The sequence below is a fragment of the Triplophysa dalaica genome, chromosome 24 (assembly GCF_015846415.1).
Source record: "Triplophysa dalaica isolate WHDGS20190420 chromosome 24, ASM1584641v1, whole genome shotgun sequence".
Taxonomy (NCBI): domain Eukaryota; kingdom Metazoa; phylum Chordata; class Actinopteri; order Cypriniformes; family Nemacheilidae; genus Triplophysa; species Triplophysa dalaica.
The window spans coordinates 1,599,757-1,614,077 of record NC_079565.1 but is presented as its reverse complement, the minus strand read 5'-3'; the positions used below and the strand labels follow the sequence as shown (position 1 = coordinate 1,614,077).

The following is a 14,321-nucleotide window of genomic DNA, read 5'->3' as shown; positions in this document are numbered from 1 at the left end:
GTGTGGATGATACATTTTCAGTGAAAACAAAAGACCATTTGATTAGGACCAGAACATCGGTGGTAACCATTTTCCTTTCTGTAGATTGTGTGCGCATACAATAGTGAACTATCCCTTTAATTGCTTTGCCTTCTGTTTTTTTTCTTTTTCTGAGAGTGATATTAGGTAGTGGTAGTAGGGCCTGTCATCGCTGCTTGCAGCTATATTTGATTTTCTTATTTTTAGAAATAGATTTGTAAAAAAATATGCAGAATTCCCTGTCTTGTGCAAGAGGCATTTTTTGTTTTGGATATTAAGGATTATAGAATCAATTAATTTGACTTAAATGCTCAGAATAGGAAAGCAGTTCTAAAATCTGCTCAGGTTTTTTGCTAAACGGTTTAGTTAAACCTTACGTACAAGACTGAGGTCTGTGTGAGTTATCATTTAATGACAGCCCTGAAATAGGTGTGTATCACAACATGAACTTGGCTTCAATAAAAGTAGTGAATGGTATATGTCTGTAAATGTTTGCTGATTTATGAAAAATAGATAAGAAGATCCTCCCACCTTTTGCCCTCTGTATTGCTAGATATAGCCAAATAAACCACTTAAAAAGTTTTGAGCCGCGTGTGCGTTTTCACAACGGAGCATCACATCACATGCGCTCTCAGGAACATTTTTATAATTGATCTTTTGCTGTTATATCCTATGTATCGAATATCTTCCTATACTAACAAACCACACACCAATGGAAAGATTATTTATTGAGCATTCAGATGATTTCTAAATCTCAATTTAGAAAAATTTGGTTTTGTTGCCCAGTGTCACATTTGTATTTACAATTATGCCATTTAACACTTTGAAAGTTTACTGTGAATTTTTATCTTGGTAACTTGCACACTTGATCAAAGAAATGTATATTTCAGTTGGAATGTAGTACAGAATAAAAATACTTACGTCTTCTGTAAAACAGCAGATATGCTGACATACATCTGTGTAAAAAGAGGTGTCCATAAAAACATTGAAAAGTACTTTGCATGTATTTATACAAATTCTCCAAATACATAATAGACAGACTGTCCTTTCTATGTGAAGGCCACAACTTTGTAAGGGTTGTTTATGAATCTTTACATTTGTGAGGATGCACTAATGGTTTGTGAAATATATTGTAAAAACACTACCTGTCCTCAAACAGCTTGTTGGTTTTTGAAGAACACTAGATGAAAAGTAATGGCTTGTTAAATGAATCATCAGACAGAAAAAAAAATCATCCTAATATTTTAATACAGCCGCAGAAAAATTTTAAATTCATGGACCGTTTTTCTGATTTTAAAATGGACTTTTTCTAGGTGTGTCAGGTAAAATGATTTGTGTTTCATTCTGTGAAGTATCCAACAATATTTTGTCAATATGTTTCAACATTTATTTTTAAAATAAAATTTTAGTTTCTATTTACATTTATTTGCAGAAAGTGAAAATTGGAGAGACAGGTCAAAATAACAGGTCACTAATAAACATAACCTTCACAATTTCATCTATAATTGGATCCTGGACTTTCTAATCCGAAGACCTCAGCCAGTCCGTGTGAACAAGTTGTGAACTGTAGTGCAGCACACTGCAAAACCCTCCAGAGGTCAGTGAACACAACTGAAAAGATCATCTGTGCCCCCTTCCCCTCCATTCTAGACATTTTCCTCACGATGCTCCAACAAAGCCAACAGTATTGTGAAGAACCCCACCCCTCCCATAGTCTCTTCCAGCTCCTACCATCAATAAGATGGTATCAGAACTTTCCCAGATTGCTCAACATGTTTTTGCCCAAACTATGAGAGCTCTCAACTCAACCTGCACCCCTGTGAAACCACATACAAACCCCGTTTTGTACAGTTCTGTGCGTGCCACTCACAGGTGTGTGGGCCTTTAAAACCACCTCCAGTAACACACTCTCGCCTATGTGCACTATACACTTTTTCACACAAGCGCACACACACACACACACACACTCACACACACAGTTCTGTGTGTAATCACTTCCGGCTTTGCTACTGATCGGACGCATTTACTAGCGCTCCCTGCTTTGCGTTTCTGCTTTTATGCTTTATCTTATTTAAACACCAGCAGTTCAGTACAGTGCTCAGACTAAACAATTAGGCACTAAAACCAAAGACTGGGAAATACTTCAAAACTTTCGAACGCCAAGTAACCAGGATTTATTTTAGGAAGGTGGTTTACCAGCTTACTGCCGAAAATTGAAACTCTTCAGGAAACTCCGCTGCCCACTCTCAAACTGGTGTGAAAATGCCTTCTTTTGGATCAACAAACACCTGCTGCTCACACTGCCACAAACTTCTTCAAAAGATTGCAGTTATCGAAACAAAGCTACTCACAATATTGCCGTCCCTGCAAGAACACACAGCTGATACTCGCCGTGGACCCCCTCAGCATACAGCCGGTGAGTTCTGTGAACCCAGCACTTCTCATCAGATTATAATTAGCTCAGACAAACCTGTACAGATGCAAACAAAGGTTGCTGAGGACACAAACCGTTGGCAAAAAAAGGGTGCAAGACCTAAAGATGCTCGTAACATCAGACTGTCAAGAGTTTCACAAATTGCCGCATTAGCTTCATCTACCCCAGACATGGCTAAGACTCGACTAGACAATGTTGGTACTCTGCCACCCCCTGTACATCTTGAAAATAGATATGAGGCACTAATGAACATGGATGAAGAATCCCCAAATGTGGTCAGGCAAAAATCTAAAGTGGACACTGCAGTTGGCAGACGCTCTGTGTCAAACAGGCAACGGCACTCTGCTCAGAAAGCAGCCGAGCCAAATACTCTGATAGTGGGGGACTCTATTATCAGAAACCTTCGTAGCAGGGCTATGCGTACATACTATTTCCCTCAAGCAATGATTGCTGATGTAAGCAAGGAACTGTCAAACATCCTGAAACAACATAAGTCTGTAAATCGGATTGTCATACATGTGGGGAAAAAGATACTCGAAAAGAGCAGTCAGAGCTCCTTAAAAGGGATTTTAATGAACTCTTTGAAATGCTTGGAAAGCTGAAAGATCAGTCATTCATCAGTGGACTTCTCCCAGCTCGGGGAACAAATATGTTCTCTCGGCTACTCAGTCTGAACATATGGCTGCAAAAAACCTGCAACAGGAGAGGACTGAACTTCATTGACAACTTTAATATATTCTGGAGTCAGAGACAACTTTTTACAACAGATGGCCTCCACCCAAACAAACTTGGTTCAAGAGTGCTAAAGGACAATATCCTCTTCTCCCTCCTTCACCATCAGTAGAGTGTACCACTCCACTCCTAAATGGCACAAATACACCTGGCCATAGTGACCCACCTCAGCAGTTGGATGGACATTTGGATAACACCACTCAGGCTATACCCTGCCCAGTGACATCACATCAGTTGGATGATGACGAGGACTCGACACCCAAGGACGTTTCTGTGGATAACAACCGGGAGAGCCAAAACAACATACTTCAGTCTTCAGAAACACCAGACTCACAGCCCCTCTCACTACACACTTTCTCCCTCTCTACCACATCATCTCTTTTGAGCTTCTCAGAGAAAATGGAGATACTAGTATTTGCTGGAACAAAACTCTCCCACTCTATTGTCGCGAGTCCACAGGTTTCAACTAAAAAGCGACGGGCCCCACAACAACCAAAGCCTCTGGGTCAACCTCAAAGAGCTCTCCGGCCTCTGCCACAACGACAGGGATCACACAAACCCCCATCTGCTGGAGATGGACTAAACAAGAATGCAAAGAGCACTGGTAACTGATATGAATTGGGTCCCTGCTATGATAACAGCAACAATCTCAAATATTTACAGAACAAGTGGGAACCCAGTGTTCCTTTAGTTTTCCCTATATCTGTCCTGATAAGTGAACGCAAAACTAAGGCCCTTTCCAGTCGTATGGCAAAGCCATCTAATCTGATATCTTTTAGATGTCACTCTGAGAATGACAGGGGTAAAAAACCTAAAACAGTTACTATTCAATTAGCACTTTTAAACATCCGTTCACTAAAAAACAAATCCTTTTTGGTCAATGACTTCATCACCAGTAACAAACTGGACTTCATATTTCTAAATGAAACTTGGTTAGATGATAGTTGTAGTGCTACAATCCTCAATGAATCGGCCCCCCCAAACTTTACTTTTATAAATGTTTGCAGAGCTGTTAGGAGAGGTGGAGGAATAGCTGCTCTATTTAAAGATCTCTATGACTGCAAGCAAGTTTTACTTGGTGACTACCTGTCTTTTGAATACTTGAGTATTGCTTTAAAAGGTGCACCACGCATTCTGTTTACAAATATTTACTGACCTCCCAAATACTCCTCAGTCTTTGTTGATGATTTTTCAGAACTGCTATCAGCTATTTCCTCAGAATTTGACTGCTTTGTTATTGCTGGAGATTTTAATATTCATGTAGACAAGACAGAAAATAACACTGCAAATTGACTTTTAAATGTTTTAAACACCTTTGATCTGATCACCATGTACACCGTCCCACACACAATCGTGGACACACTCTGGATCTGCTCATTAGCAAAGGTCTAAACATTTCATCCACTATTATTAGAGATGTGGCACTTTCTGATCATTTTTGTATTTTCTTTGATATATCAATCAGTCCTGCCACTGAAGACAGACCCGTCTCTATAAAAAAAAAAGAGATTCATAAATGAGAACACCAGTGAGCTATTTATGAATGCTATGTCTTTGTCACCAAGTGTATCTGCAGACTCTATGGATGTTCTCCTCGATAGCTTTAATGCAAAAGTCAAAAATGCTATCGATGCCATTGCTCCAGTAAAAGTCAAGGCGATAACTGGCAGGCGTAAAGCACCCTGGAGAAACACACCAGAAGTACAAAGCATGAAAAGAACATGCAGAAAAGCAGAGCGTATGTGGCGAAAAACCAAACTTGAAGTTCACTATAACATCTATAAAGACAGTCTTTAAAATAAATTGCATGCCTTCAATGTTGACTTAGGCAAAGCTAGACAAACTTTTTTCTCTAACATTATAAACTCCAAAACAAGTAACACTCGCACCCTTTTTGCTACTGTAGAGAGACTAACAAATCCCCCTAGTCAAGTTCCGAGGGAAATGCTGTCTGATGACAAATGCAATGAGTTTGCAACATTTTTCCTTCAAAAGATCAGTAATATCAGAATGGATATCGCCAAAGCTCCATGCACCAGTCAGGTCAGTCTGACTTCAGTACGTCAGAAATTAGTGACTTTGTCTGAATTTCAGACAATTGATCTCAAAACCTTGGAGGAAACGGTACAGCATCTTAAGGAATCAACTTGCAGCCTTGACACACTTCCCACATCCTTTTTCAAAAGAGTGTTTAACTGTCTGGAAGCAGATCTCCTAAAAATAGTTAATACCTCACTGCTCTCAGGAACTTTCCCAGAGTCCCTAAAAAATGCAGTTGTCAAACCTCTTCTAAAAAAGGGCAATCTAGACATAACCTTACTGTCTAACTACAGACCAATATCAAATCTTCCTTTTATAGGCAAGATCATTGAAAAGGTTGTCTTCAATCAGCTGACCAAATTCTTGAACTTAAATGGCTACCTGGACAATCATCAGTCTGGCTTCCGTCAGCATCATAGCACAGAGACAGTGCTCATAAAGATAATTAATGATATTCGATTGAATTCTGATTCAGGCAAAATATCAGTTCTGGTTTTACTAGATCTCAGTGCTGCTTTTGACACGGTAGATCACACCATACTCCTACATAGGCTGGAAAACTGGGTAGGGGTTTCTGGATTGGCACTTAAATGGTTTGGGTCATACCTTAAAGGGAGAGGTTACTATGTGAACATAGGCAACCATAAATCTGACTGGACACCCATGACTTGCGGTGTTCCACAGGGCTCAATTCTTGCTCCGCTCCTCTTCAACTTGTATATGCTCCCACTTGGCCAAATAATCAAAAAGTACCAAATTGCCTACCACAGCTATGCAGATGACACTCAGATCTATCTAGCCCTCTCACTCAATGACTACAGGCCTATTGACTCTCTTTGCCAGTGCATTGATGAAATTAACAGGTGGGTGTGTCAAAACTTACTTCAGTTAAATAAAAACAAAACTGAAGTCATTGTTTTTGGTAACAAGGATGAAACTAACAAGGTAAACACATACCTTGACTTAAGAGGTCTAAAGACACAGAGTAAGGTAAAAAATCTTGGGGTCATTTTGGAGTCTGACTTTAGTTTCAGCAGTCATGTCAAAGCAATAAGCAGATCAGCGTACTACCATCTCAGAAACATAGCCAGAATCAGATGTTTTGTCTCAAGCCAAGATTTAGAGAAACTAGTCCATGCCTTCATCACCAGTAGGGTGGATTACTGTAATGGACTCCTTACAGGTCTTCCCAAAAAGACAATTAGACAGCTGCAGCTCATACAAAACGCTGCTGCCAGGATTCTGACCAGAACCAAAAAATCTGAGCATATTACTCCAATCCTCAGGTCCTTACACTGGTTACCAGTTACTTTTAGAATCAACTTCAAAGTTTTATTAATTGTCTATAAATCACTTAATGGTCTTGGACCTAAATACATCTCAGATATGCTCATTGAATATAAACCAAACAGACTTCTCAGATCATCAGGATCAAGTCAGTTAGAGATAACAAGGGTTCACTCAAAACAGGGCGAATCAGCGTTTAGCCATTATGCCACCCGTAGCTGGAATCTGCTTCCAGAAGATATCAGACATTCAAACATTTTTTAATCAATTTTATTGCTGTTTTACTGTTTCTTAAAAATCTAAAGTTTTTGTGATCTTAAATCATTTGCACTTTAAAGATACATTTTATTTATTTCTGTCAATCATTTTATGTAAAGCACTTTGAATTGCACTTGTGTATGAAATGTGCTATATAAATAAACTTGCCTTGCCTTGCCTAATCTCACAAAAGACTCAATAATATGTACTATGTTTACATGCTTGCACTTCAAATCCTCTTACACTGTTCCCCAGCTAGCTGCCTGACTTACAATGTTTACAATGTTCTCCTTGCAAATGTACAATATTTATTTGTAGCATCTGCATATAGACTGTAGTATATTTATAGTCACTCTCTCAGTAACTTAGTGGAGTAAAACAAGAATAAACCTATACACAAACAAACCTACTGTTGTATGTTTGTATTTATTTAGCACTGTGGTTCCGTGAGGCATGACATTTAGTTCCACTTTATGTTCTATTTAGCAGAATGATAATAAACTTGTATACAAATTTAAAAAGACGCTCTGTATTTTTTTAGACCTCAAATACGGCAAAAAAATATTTATTTTAATGTGATAACCTGGATTTTTATCATAGTTTAATCATAATCTTGTCGTATTGTCAGACTTTTTGTCACTTCTGAGGGTTGATTTTGTTGAACTTCAACAGACACTGGACTGAAATGGCCACAATACATAAAGAAATGCTTATTTAAAATAAATAAATAAAAAATGGTCTTTTAATTAGAATATTTTCCACTGCTGTAAGTATGTGTTTTATTCAGCTTATTATATCTGCACACAAATATACATATCAAACAAATAAAAAAACATACCTTTACAACTCTTTTATCATCGCAATGATACCAGTTTTCAGTCTCGTCTTTAATTAATGCATCATAATGACCGCCACTGTGTGAGCCGCGGTGGTTGATGATGACATACAGCTCATACTTCTGAGAATTAATCTGTTCAGGAGAGAGCACACTGTGTAACACCGCAGACAGCTGCAATATTCTGACTTATCTTGCAGGTAATGTTAAATCTGCTTCTAGTTTAATTCTATTTAGTAGTGGTTTGCATTTTACAGTTTAAAAAAGTTAGGAGAACAAACAAAATATTACTTTTAAAAACGGCTATACATTCTTCATCACTTAGAAACCTCATTTATGCTCAAAGTCTTTTTACCTATTAAAAACAGTTTCACTTCAATTATGCAAATATATGATTCCAAATTATGTTAGTCAGCGCTTATAAAACCAGTTTGAGTAAAACAGGCAACAACTTTGTTGTTATAATGTTTATAATATATAATGTATGTAATGACCATTTCTTACCTCAAGATCAGACGGAATATTATCTTTATATTCATTTTCTCGATAAGGAACTCTTGACCAGACGGAGTCAACGACCTCAAATCTTTTCAGCTGCAGAATCAAAATATCTGGCCATTCTATAATGATGTTTGCCTGAGAAAAAAGTTACTATTTTAAAATGGCTAAAAACAGTACTGAGAAGTTTGGTCATTTTCTAAATAGATATGGATTTCACAAATTGACCTGCCGATTTAACCATGATAAATATAACAATAAATGTGTTGGACTGAATTATCAGATCTATCATTCTAAACTTTATAGAAATCACTTACAGTTTCCATGTCCCTCAGTGAGTCACATTCAACACAGTAAAGTTGATCATCTCCACACATCATATGGACTTCCTGGTACTCTAACAAAGCTCTGTTCTGTTAAAGGTAATGACATTGTCTCCATGTTTATTATAATAGTATATTATATTGTTATATATTTAACTAAATTTAATTTCACATAATGGGCCCTATCTTGCACCCAGCGCAATTGACTTTGTACACCGACGCATGTGTCATTCCTATTTTGCACTCGCGCAAAGCGCGCTTTTACATCCACAGAAGCACGTCGCTAAACTAGTGAATGAACTTGCACTCCCTGGGAGTGTTCAAGCGCAAACCATCCCTGGTGCTATTTTGCTTTTCCATTAAACAATTGCGCCACTGACCAGAAAAAACCTAGTCTAAAGTCAGTGGCGTGTTGCACGTTGTTCATTATGCTATTTTAAGGGCACATGCTTGACCATAATGTATAGCGTGCACAACGCGCATACACTTTACTCATGTAATCTACACAGATGCAACAGTTATTTTTGCAAATCATAAATTGTTAAACTAAAAAAATGAACACATGAGATGACGGAAATCATTGTGGTGTGCCACGAAGATGTGAAAAAATAGGCATAAATCTAGTTTACACATTATTCAGGCAGATTGTAGTAATTAAGGATCAGACCTGTTTGCCCAATAGTGGCAAGACATGTATATATATAAGGACATCAGACAAATTGGTTTGTCCGTCAAGAACCAGAAAAAAAAAATCGACTGAAAAACTGAAAGACTGAAAAAAAAGATTGTGAACCTCTACTGGCGTGCGCCTGGTAAATACGCCATAATAATAGCAATCCATAATGGAACTTGCGCACCTGCTTTTAAAGGGCATGTTGGATGACGCTCTGATTGGTTAATTTCACGTTACGCCCAAACCACACCTATGAATAATGAAGCTACTTCAGACCAACCCATTTTAGATTTGCGCCGGGCGCAAGAGCCATTTATCCCGCCGGGAAAATAGCAACAGCGCCGAGACCCGCCCACAAAGTTACTTGCGCTTCGCGCTTTGACACTTGCGTTTCAGATCGTTAAAATAGGGCCCAATGTCTTAACATTAACAGGTTTATACTCATGTGGTTATAGTTACAATAGTTTCAGGCTATTTTGAAGTCAACATTTTACACTCACCACATCATTCTTCCCTTTGTCATCAGTTGACAAGGGTATAGACAGAAACTCTGTTCTTGCCCTATTTGCATTATTGCACATAAAGCATGTTGTAGTAGTTTCCACGATACCCATAAAAACCTAGGAGTTTTGGAAAATATTGCTTAAATCAAGAAATAAAATATTTTGACACTCTGAAATAAAACAGAAATTCAAAACTTACCTTTGATGGCTCAGGAGTTTTGTGCAATATCATCTGCAGGAATTCTGCTGCATCATGCTGCTCACGAACTGAAAGAGAAAAGCCAAAGACTTTAATTTGCAGTGAACTGGAAAATATCGACAGCATATAGCAGGGGTCCCAACAGCAACACCGTTTGCCTCACAAAGCTTCCCGTTTTGACGGAGGCCGTGGGAAGAGCGGTCAGCACTGAGACTGAGACTATTAACCGCAATATGGATTACATCTTGAAAAGGCTCACGGCTGTGGAAAAGAAAATTGATGATGTTGAAGACCAGAATGGACAAAGAGAGTAGCCGTGGAATTGGAATGCGGTTTACTCGCCTCAAGACAAAACAACTGCAATCTTATCTTTTCGGCCCCCCCCTAAACCAGGATTGGCCTTGGCCGAGGCTGATACTGGAGAAACAACCCTGATGGGCAATGTGGCGAGACGCTCTTGCACTCCCTCCCCCATCATACACACAGACACAGACTTTTGGACCTTATCACTCATACATACACACACACAGACTCTGACCGACTCCAAACCTCCGTTGCTTTGACCCGCCAGCCTGGGTTGTGTTAAGCGCCGTAATGGCTGCAGGACTGGATGGCTGCTTGCCGGAGCTGGATTATCTTACCCTGTTGCAAGTCTTGTCTATGGTGTATTATGTGTATCTGTTTTTCTCTCCACTTCCCTCATGTTTGCTGTATTCTTCTTCTTAAATCCATTTCGTTACACTGTACTTGTTATATGTGTAATGACAATAAATTGAATCCAATCCAATCCAATCCAATTTATGCTGAGGGAGGCATCTGAGAAATGTGTGGCAGAGGTTTGCTTGTCTACGTTTGAGTCCCGTGCCTACGCGTCTGACTTGCGTGTGTAATCTGTCCATCTTTTTATCTGGATTTTAGCGTTTCGGCCAATTTGTTAGCGTTTCACCCCATGAGCTTTTGGCCCGGCGGGAAAAATCTCGATATGCCAGATGGCCAGTCTGCCCCTAATTTTATGTAACCTTCACAAGGCTTTGAGATCTGTGCCTTTTTGATATACTATTTAATTTACTTAAAAGTTAGATTTACTGTTACAAAGACATGATTGGGCAGAGGATTTCTAAGCATGCTTTGTATGACACAGACAAAGAGGTAAAAATGTGGAATTGATGTGTTATTTGATGCTTTATTAAGCACAATAAGAGAAATGAGTGTTCCTAATGTTTAGCACTCTAATTTATTGGTATATAAAGATTTTTGGTTTATTGATGGTTTTAAGAGGGAACCATTATGCTGAGCGTTTGCTTGGTTCACTTGCCTTAAAACATGTTGAATGTTGCTTTGTATGGCATCAGATTTATATCACCAGCACTTGAATTAAAAATGCTACCAAATGTATCACCTTGAATTTTATTGTCCTTAATTTGAAATATTTGAAAATATTTTTCTATGAATTCACCGTTCTAAAAATGTGGAATGTGAAATTAAGGTCTTCATTATTCAAATTAACACTTTCAGGTAATATAATTCAGGTTTCAAAATTCAGGACACCAAATTCGACTTGAGAATGGAGAGACGTATTTTTGTAGGCTAACCCAGAAGTAAGCGCCGTGCTGGTTCCCTCGACCAAAATACTTTTGTCTATCAAGATAGTCTTTACAAATTTACAGAGTAGGGCTGAAACGATTAGTCGACATTGTCGACAAATATTCTTGTTGTCGAGTAGTTGTTTGATTATGTGACTTAATTTAAGGGACTGCAATATCACAATTTGACTGCTACGGCACTGTAGCGCTAGAGTGTAATGCAGAATTCCCGAATGCTATCTCAGTAGAAGGACACACAGCGGGAATTATGGCGGAGTACAGACGAATGCGAACAAGTAAAGTTTGGGAAAGCTTTACCAAATTCCATCCATCCATCCATCCATCCATTTTCTTCTGCTTATCCGGGGCTGGGTCGGGGGGGCAGCAGTCTAAGCAGGGAAGCCCAGGCTTCCCTCTCCCTAGACACTTCCTCCAGCTCTTCCGGGGGGACACCGAGGCGTTCCCAGGCCAGCCGGGAGACATAGTCCCTCTAGCGTGTCCTAGGTCTTTTCTCCCGGTGGGACATGCCCGGAACACCTTCCCGGGAAGGCGTCCAGGGGGCATCCGGAAAAGATGCCCGAGCCACCTCAGCTGGCCCCTCTCGATGTGGAGGAGCAGCGGATCTACTCTGAGCTTCTCCCGAGTGACCGAGCTTCTCACCCTATCTCTAAGGGATCACCCGGCCACCCTGCGGAGAAAGCTCATTTCGGCCGCCTGTATCCGGGATCTTGTCCTTTCGGTCATGACCCACAGCTCATGACCATAGGTGAGAGTAGGAACGTAGATTGACCGGTAAATGGAGAGCTTCACCTTGCGGCTCAGCTCCTTCTTCATCACGACAGACCGGTACAGCGACTGCATTACTGCAGAAGCTGAACCGATCCGTCTGTCAATCTCCCGTTCCATCCTTCCCTCACTCGTGAACAAGACCACCAGATACTTGAACTCCTTCATTTGAGGCAGGAACTCTCCACCTACCTGAAGTGAGCAAGCCACCCTTTTCCGACTGAGAACCATGGGCTCAGTTTTGGAGGTGCTGATTCTCATCTCAGCCGCTTCACACTCGGCTGCAAAGGTGAGGTGGCTCGGTCCCAGTGCATGCTGAAGGTCATGGTCTGATGGGGCCAGCAGGATGACATCATCCGCAAAGAGCAGAGATGAAATCGTGTGGTCCCCAAACCAGACTCCCTCTGGCCCCTGGCCCCTGGCTGCGCCTAGAAATTCTGTCCATAAAAATTATGAACAGAACCGGCGACAAAGGGCAGCCCTGCCGGAGTCCAACATGCACCGGGAACAAGTCTGACTTACTGCCGGCAATGTGAACCAAGCTCCTGCTCCGGTCGTACAGGGACCGGATGGCCCTTAGTAAAGGGTCCCGAATCCCATACTCCCGGAGCACCCTCCACAAGATGTCGCGAGGGACACAGTCGAATGCCACAAAACACATGTGGTTTGGTTGGGTAAACTCCCTTGAACCCTCCAGCACCCTGGAGAGGGTATAGAGCTGGTCCAGTGTTCCACGACCGGGACGGATACCACAATGTTCCTCCTGAATCCCAGGTTCTACCATTGGCCGGATTCTCCTCTCCAGTACCCTGGCATAGACTTTCCCGGGGAGGCTGAGAAGTGTGATCCCCGGTAGTTGGAGCACACCCTCCGGTCCCCCTTCTTAAAAAGAGGGACCACCACCCCGGTCTGCCAGTCCAAGGGCACTGTCCCCTACCGCCATGCGATGCTGCAGAGGCGTGTCAGCCAAGACAGCCCCACAATATCCAGAGACTTGAAGTACTCAGGGCGGCCACAGAGGAGTTTCTTGACTACCTCGGTGACTTCAGCCCGGGTGATGGGCGAGCGCTTTCTCCGAGCCCTTGGCCTCTACTTCCTCAATGGAAGACGTGACGGCGGGATTGAGGAGATCCTCAAAGTATTCCTTCCACCGCCCGATGATATCCCCGGTTTAGATCAACAGCTGCCCCACTCCACTGTAAACAGCGTTGGTAGGGCACTGCTTCCCCCTCCTGAGGCGCCAGACTGGCTGGCAGAATCTGTTCAAGGACGACCGAAAGTCTTTCTCCATGGCCTCACCGAACTCCTCCCAGGCCTGAGGTTTTGCCTCCCCAACCACCGGGGCTGCAGTCCGCTTGGCCTGTTGGTACCTGTCAGCTGCCTCGGGAGTCCCACAAGCCAGCCAGGCCCGATAGGACTCCTTCAGCTTGACGGCATCCCTCACTTCCGGTATCCACCACCGGGTTCGGGGATTGCCGCCTCGACAGGCACCGGAGACCTTACTGCCACAGCTCCGAGTGGCTGCGTTGACAATGGAGGTGGAGAACATGGTGCACTCGGACTCAATATCTCCAGACTACCTCGGGATCTGGTTGAAGCTCTGCCGGAGGTGGAAGTATAAGATCTCTCTGACAGGCGTTTCGGCCAAACGTTCCCAACAGACCCTCACAGTACGTTTGGGTCTGCAGAGTCTGTCCAGCTTCCTCCCCCGCCATTGGATCCAACTCACCACCAGGTGGTGATCGGTTGACAGCTCTGCCCCTCTCTTTACCCGAGTGTCCAAGACATACGGCCGTAGGTCCGATGAAACAACCACAAAGTCGATCATCGACCTCCGGCCAAGGGTGTCCTGGTGCCATGTGCACTGATGGACAGCCTTATGCTTGAACATGGTGTTCGTTATGGCCAAACTGTAACTAGCACAGAAGTCCAATAACAGAACACCACTCGGGTTCAGATCAGGGGTCCCGTTCCTCCCAATCACGCCCCTCCAGGTGTCACTGTCGCTGCCCACGGGGGCGTTGAAGTCCCCCAGCAGAACAACGGAGTCCCCAGTCGGGGCGCTTTCCAGCACCCCTCCCAGAGTCTCCAAGAAGGCCGGGTACTCTACACTGCCATTTGGCCCATAGGCGCAAATGACAGCGAGAGACCT

At 42.0% G+C, this 14,321-nt stretch overlaps 1 protein-coding gene across 4 annotated transcripts in view; it reads right to left on the bottom strand.

Annotated features, from left to right (window-relative positions):
• Positions 1 to 14,321, bottom strand: part of LOC130414044 (stonustoxin subunit beta-like) — a 51,133-nt gene that overhangs the window by 11,695 nt on the left and 25,117 nt on the right. For 3 of the 4 annotated variants that reach the window (XM_056739670.1, XM_056739667.1, XM_056739668.1), the window contains 7 exons: positions 9,801 to 9,868; positions 9,599 to 9,718; positions 8,420 to 8,515; positions 8,109 to 8,240; positions 7,608 to 7,739; positions 1,164 to 1,198; positions 940 to 974 (listed from right to left, as the gene is read on the bottom strand). In XM_056739670.1, the coding sequence (XP_056595648.1) occupies positions 940 to 974; positions 1,164 to 1,198; positions 7,608 to 7,739; positions 8,109 to 8,240; positions 8,420 to 8,515; positions 9,599 to 9,718; positions 9,801 to 9,868 (618 nt within the window). The remainder of the gene's footprint in view (positions 1 to 939; positions 975 to 1,163; positions 1,199 to 7,607; positions 7,740 to 8,108; positions 8,241 to 8,419; positions 8,516 to 9,598; positions 9,719 to 9,800; positions 9,869 to 14,321) is intronic. The other variant, XM_056739669.1, reaches the window with a different exon arrangement.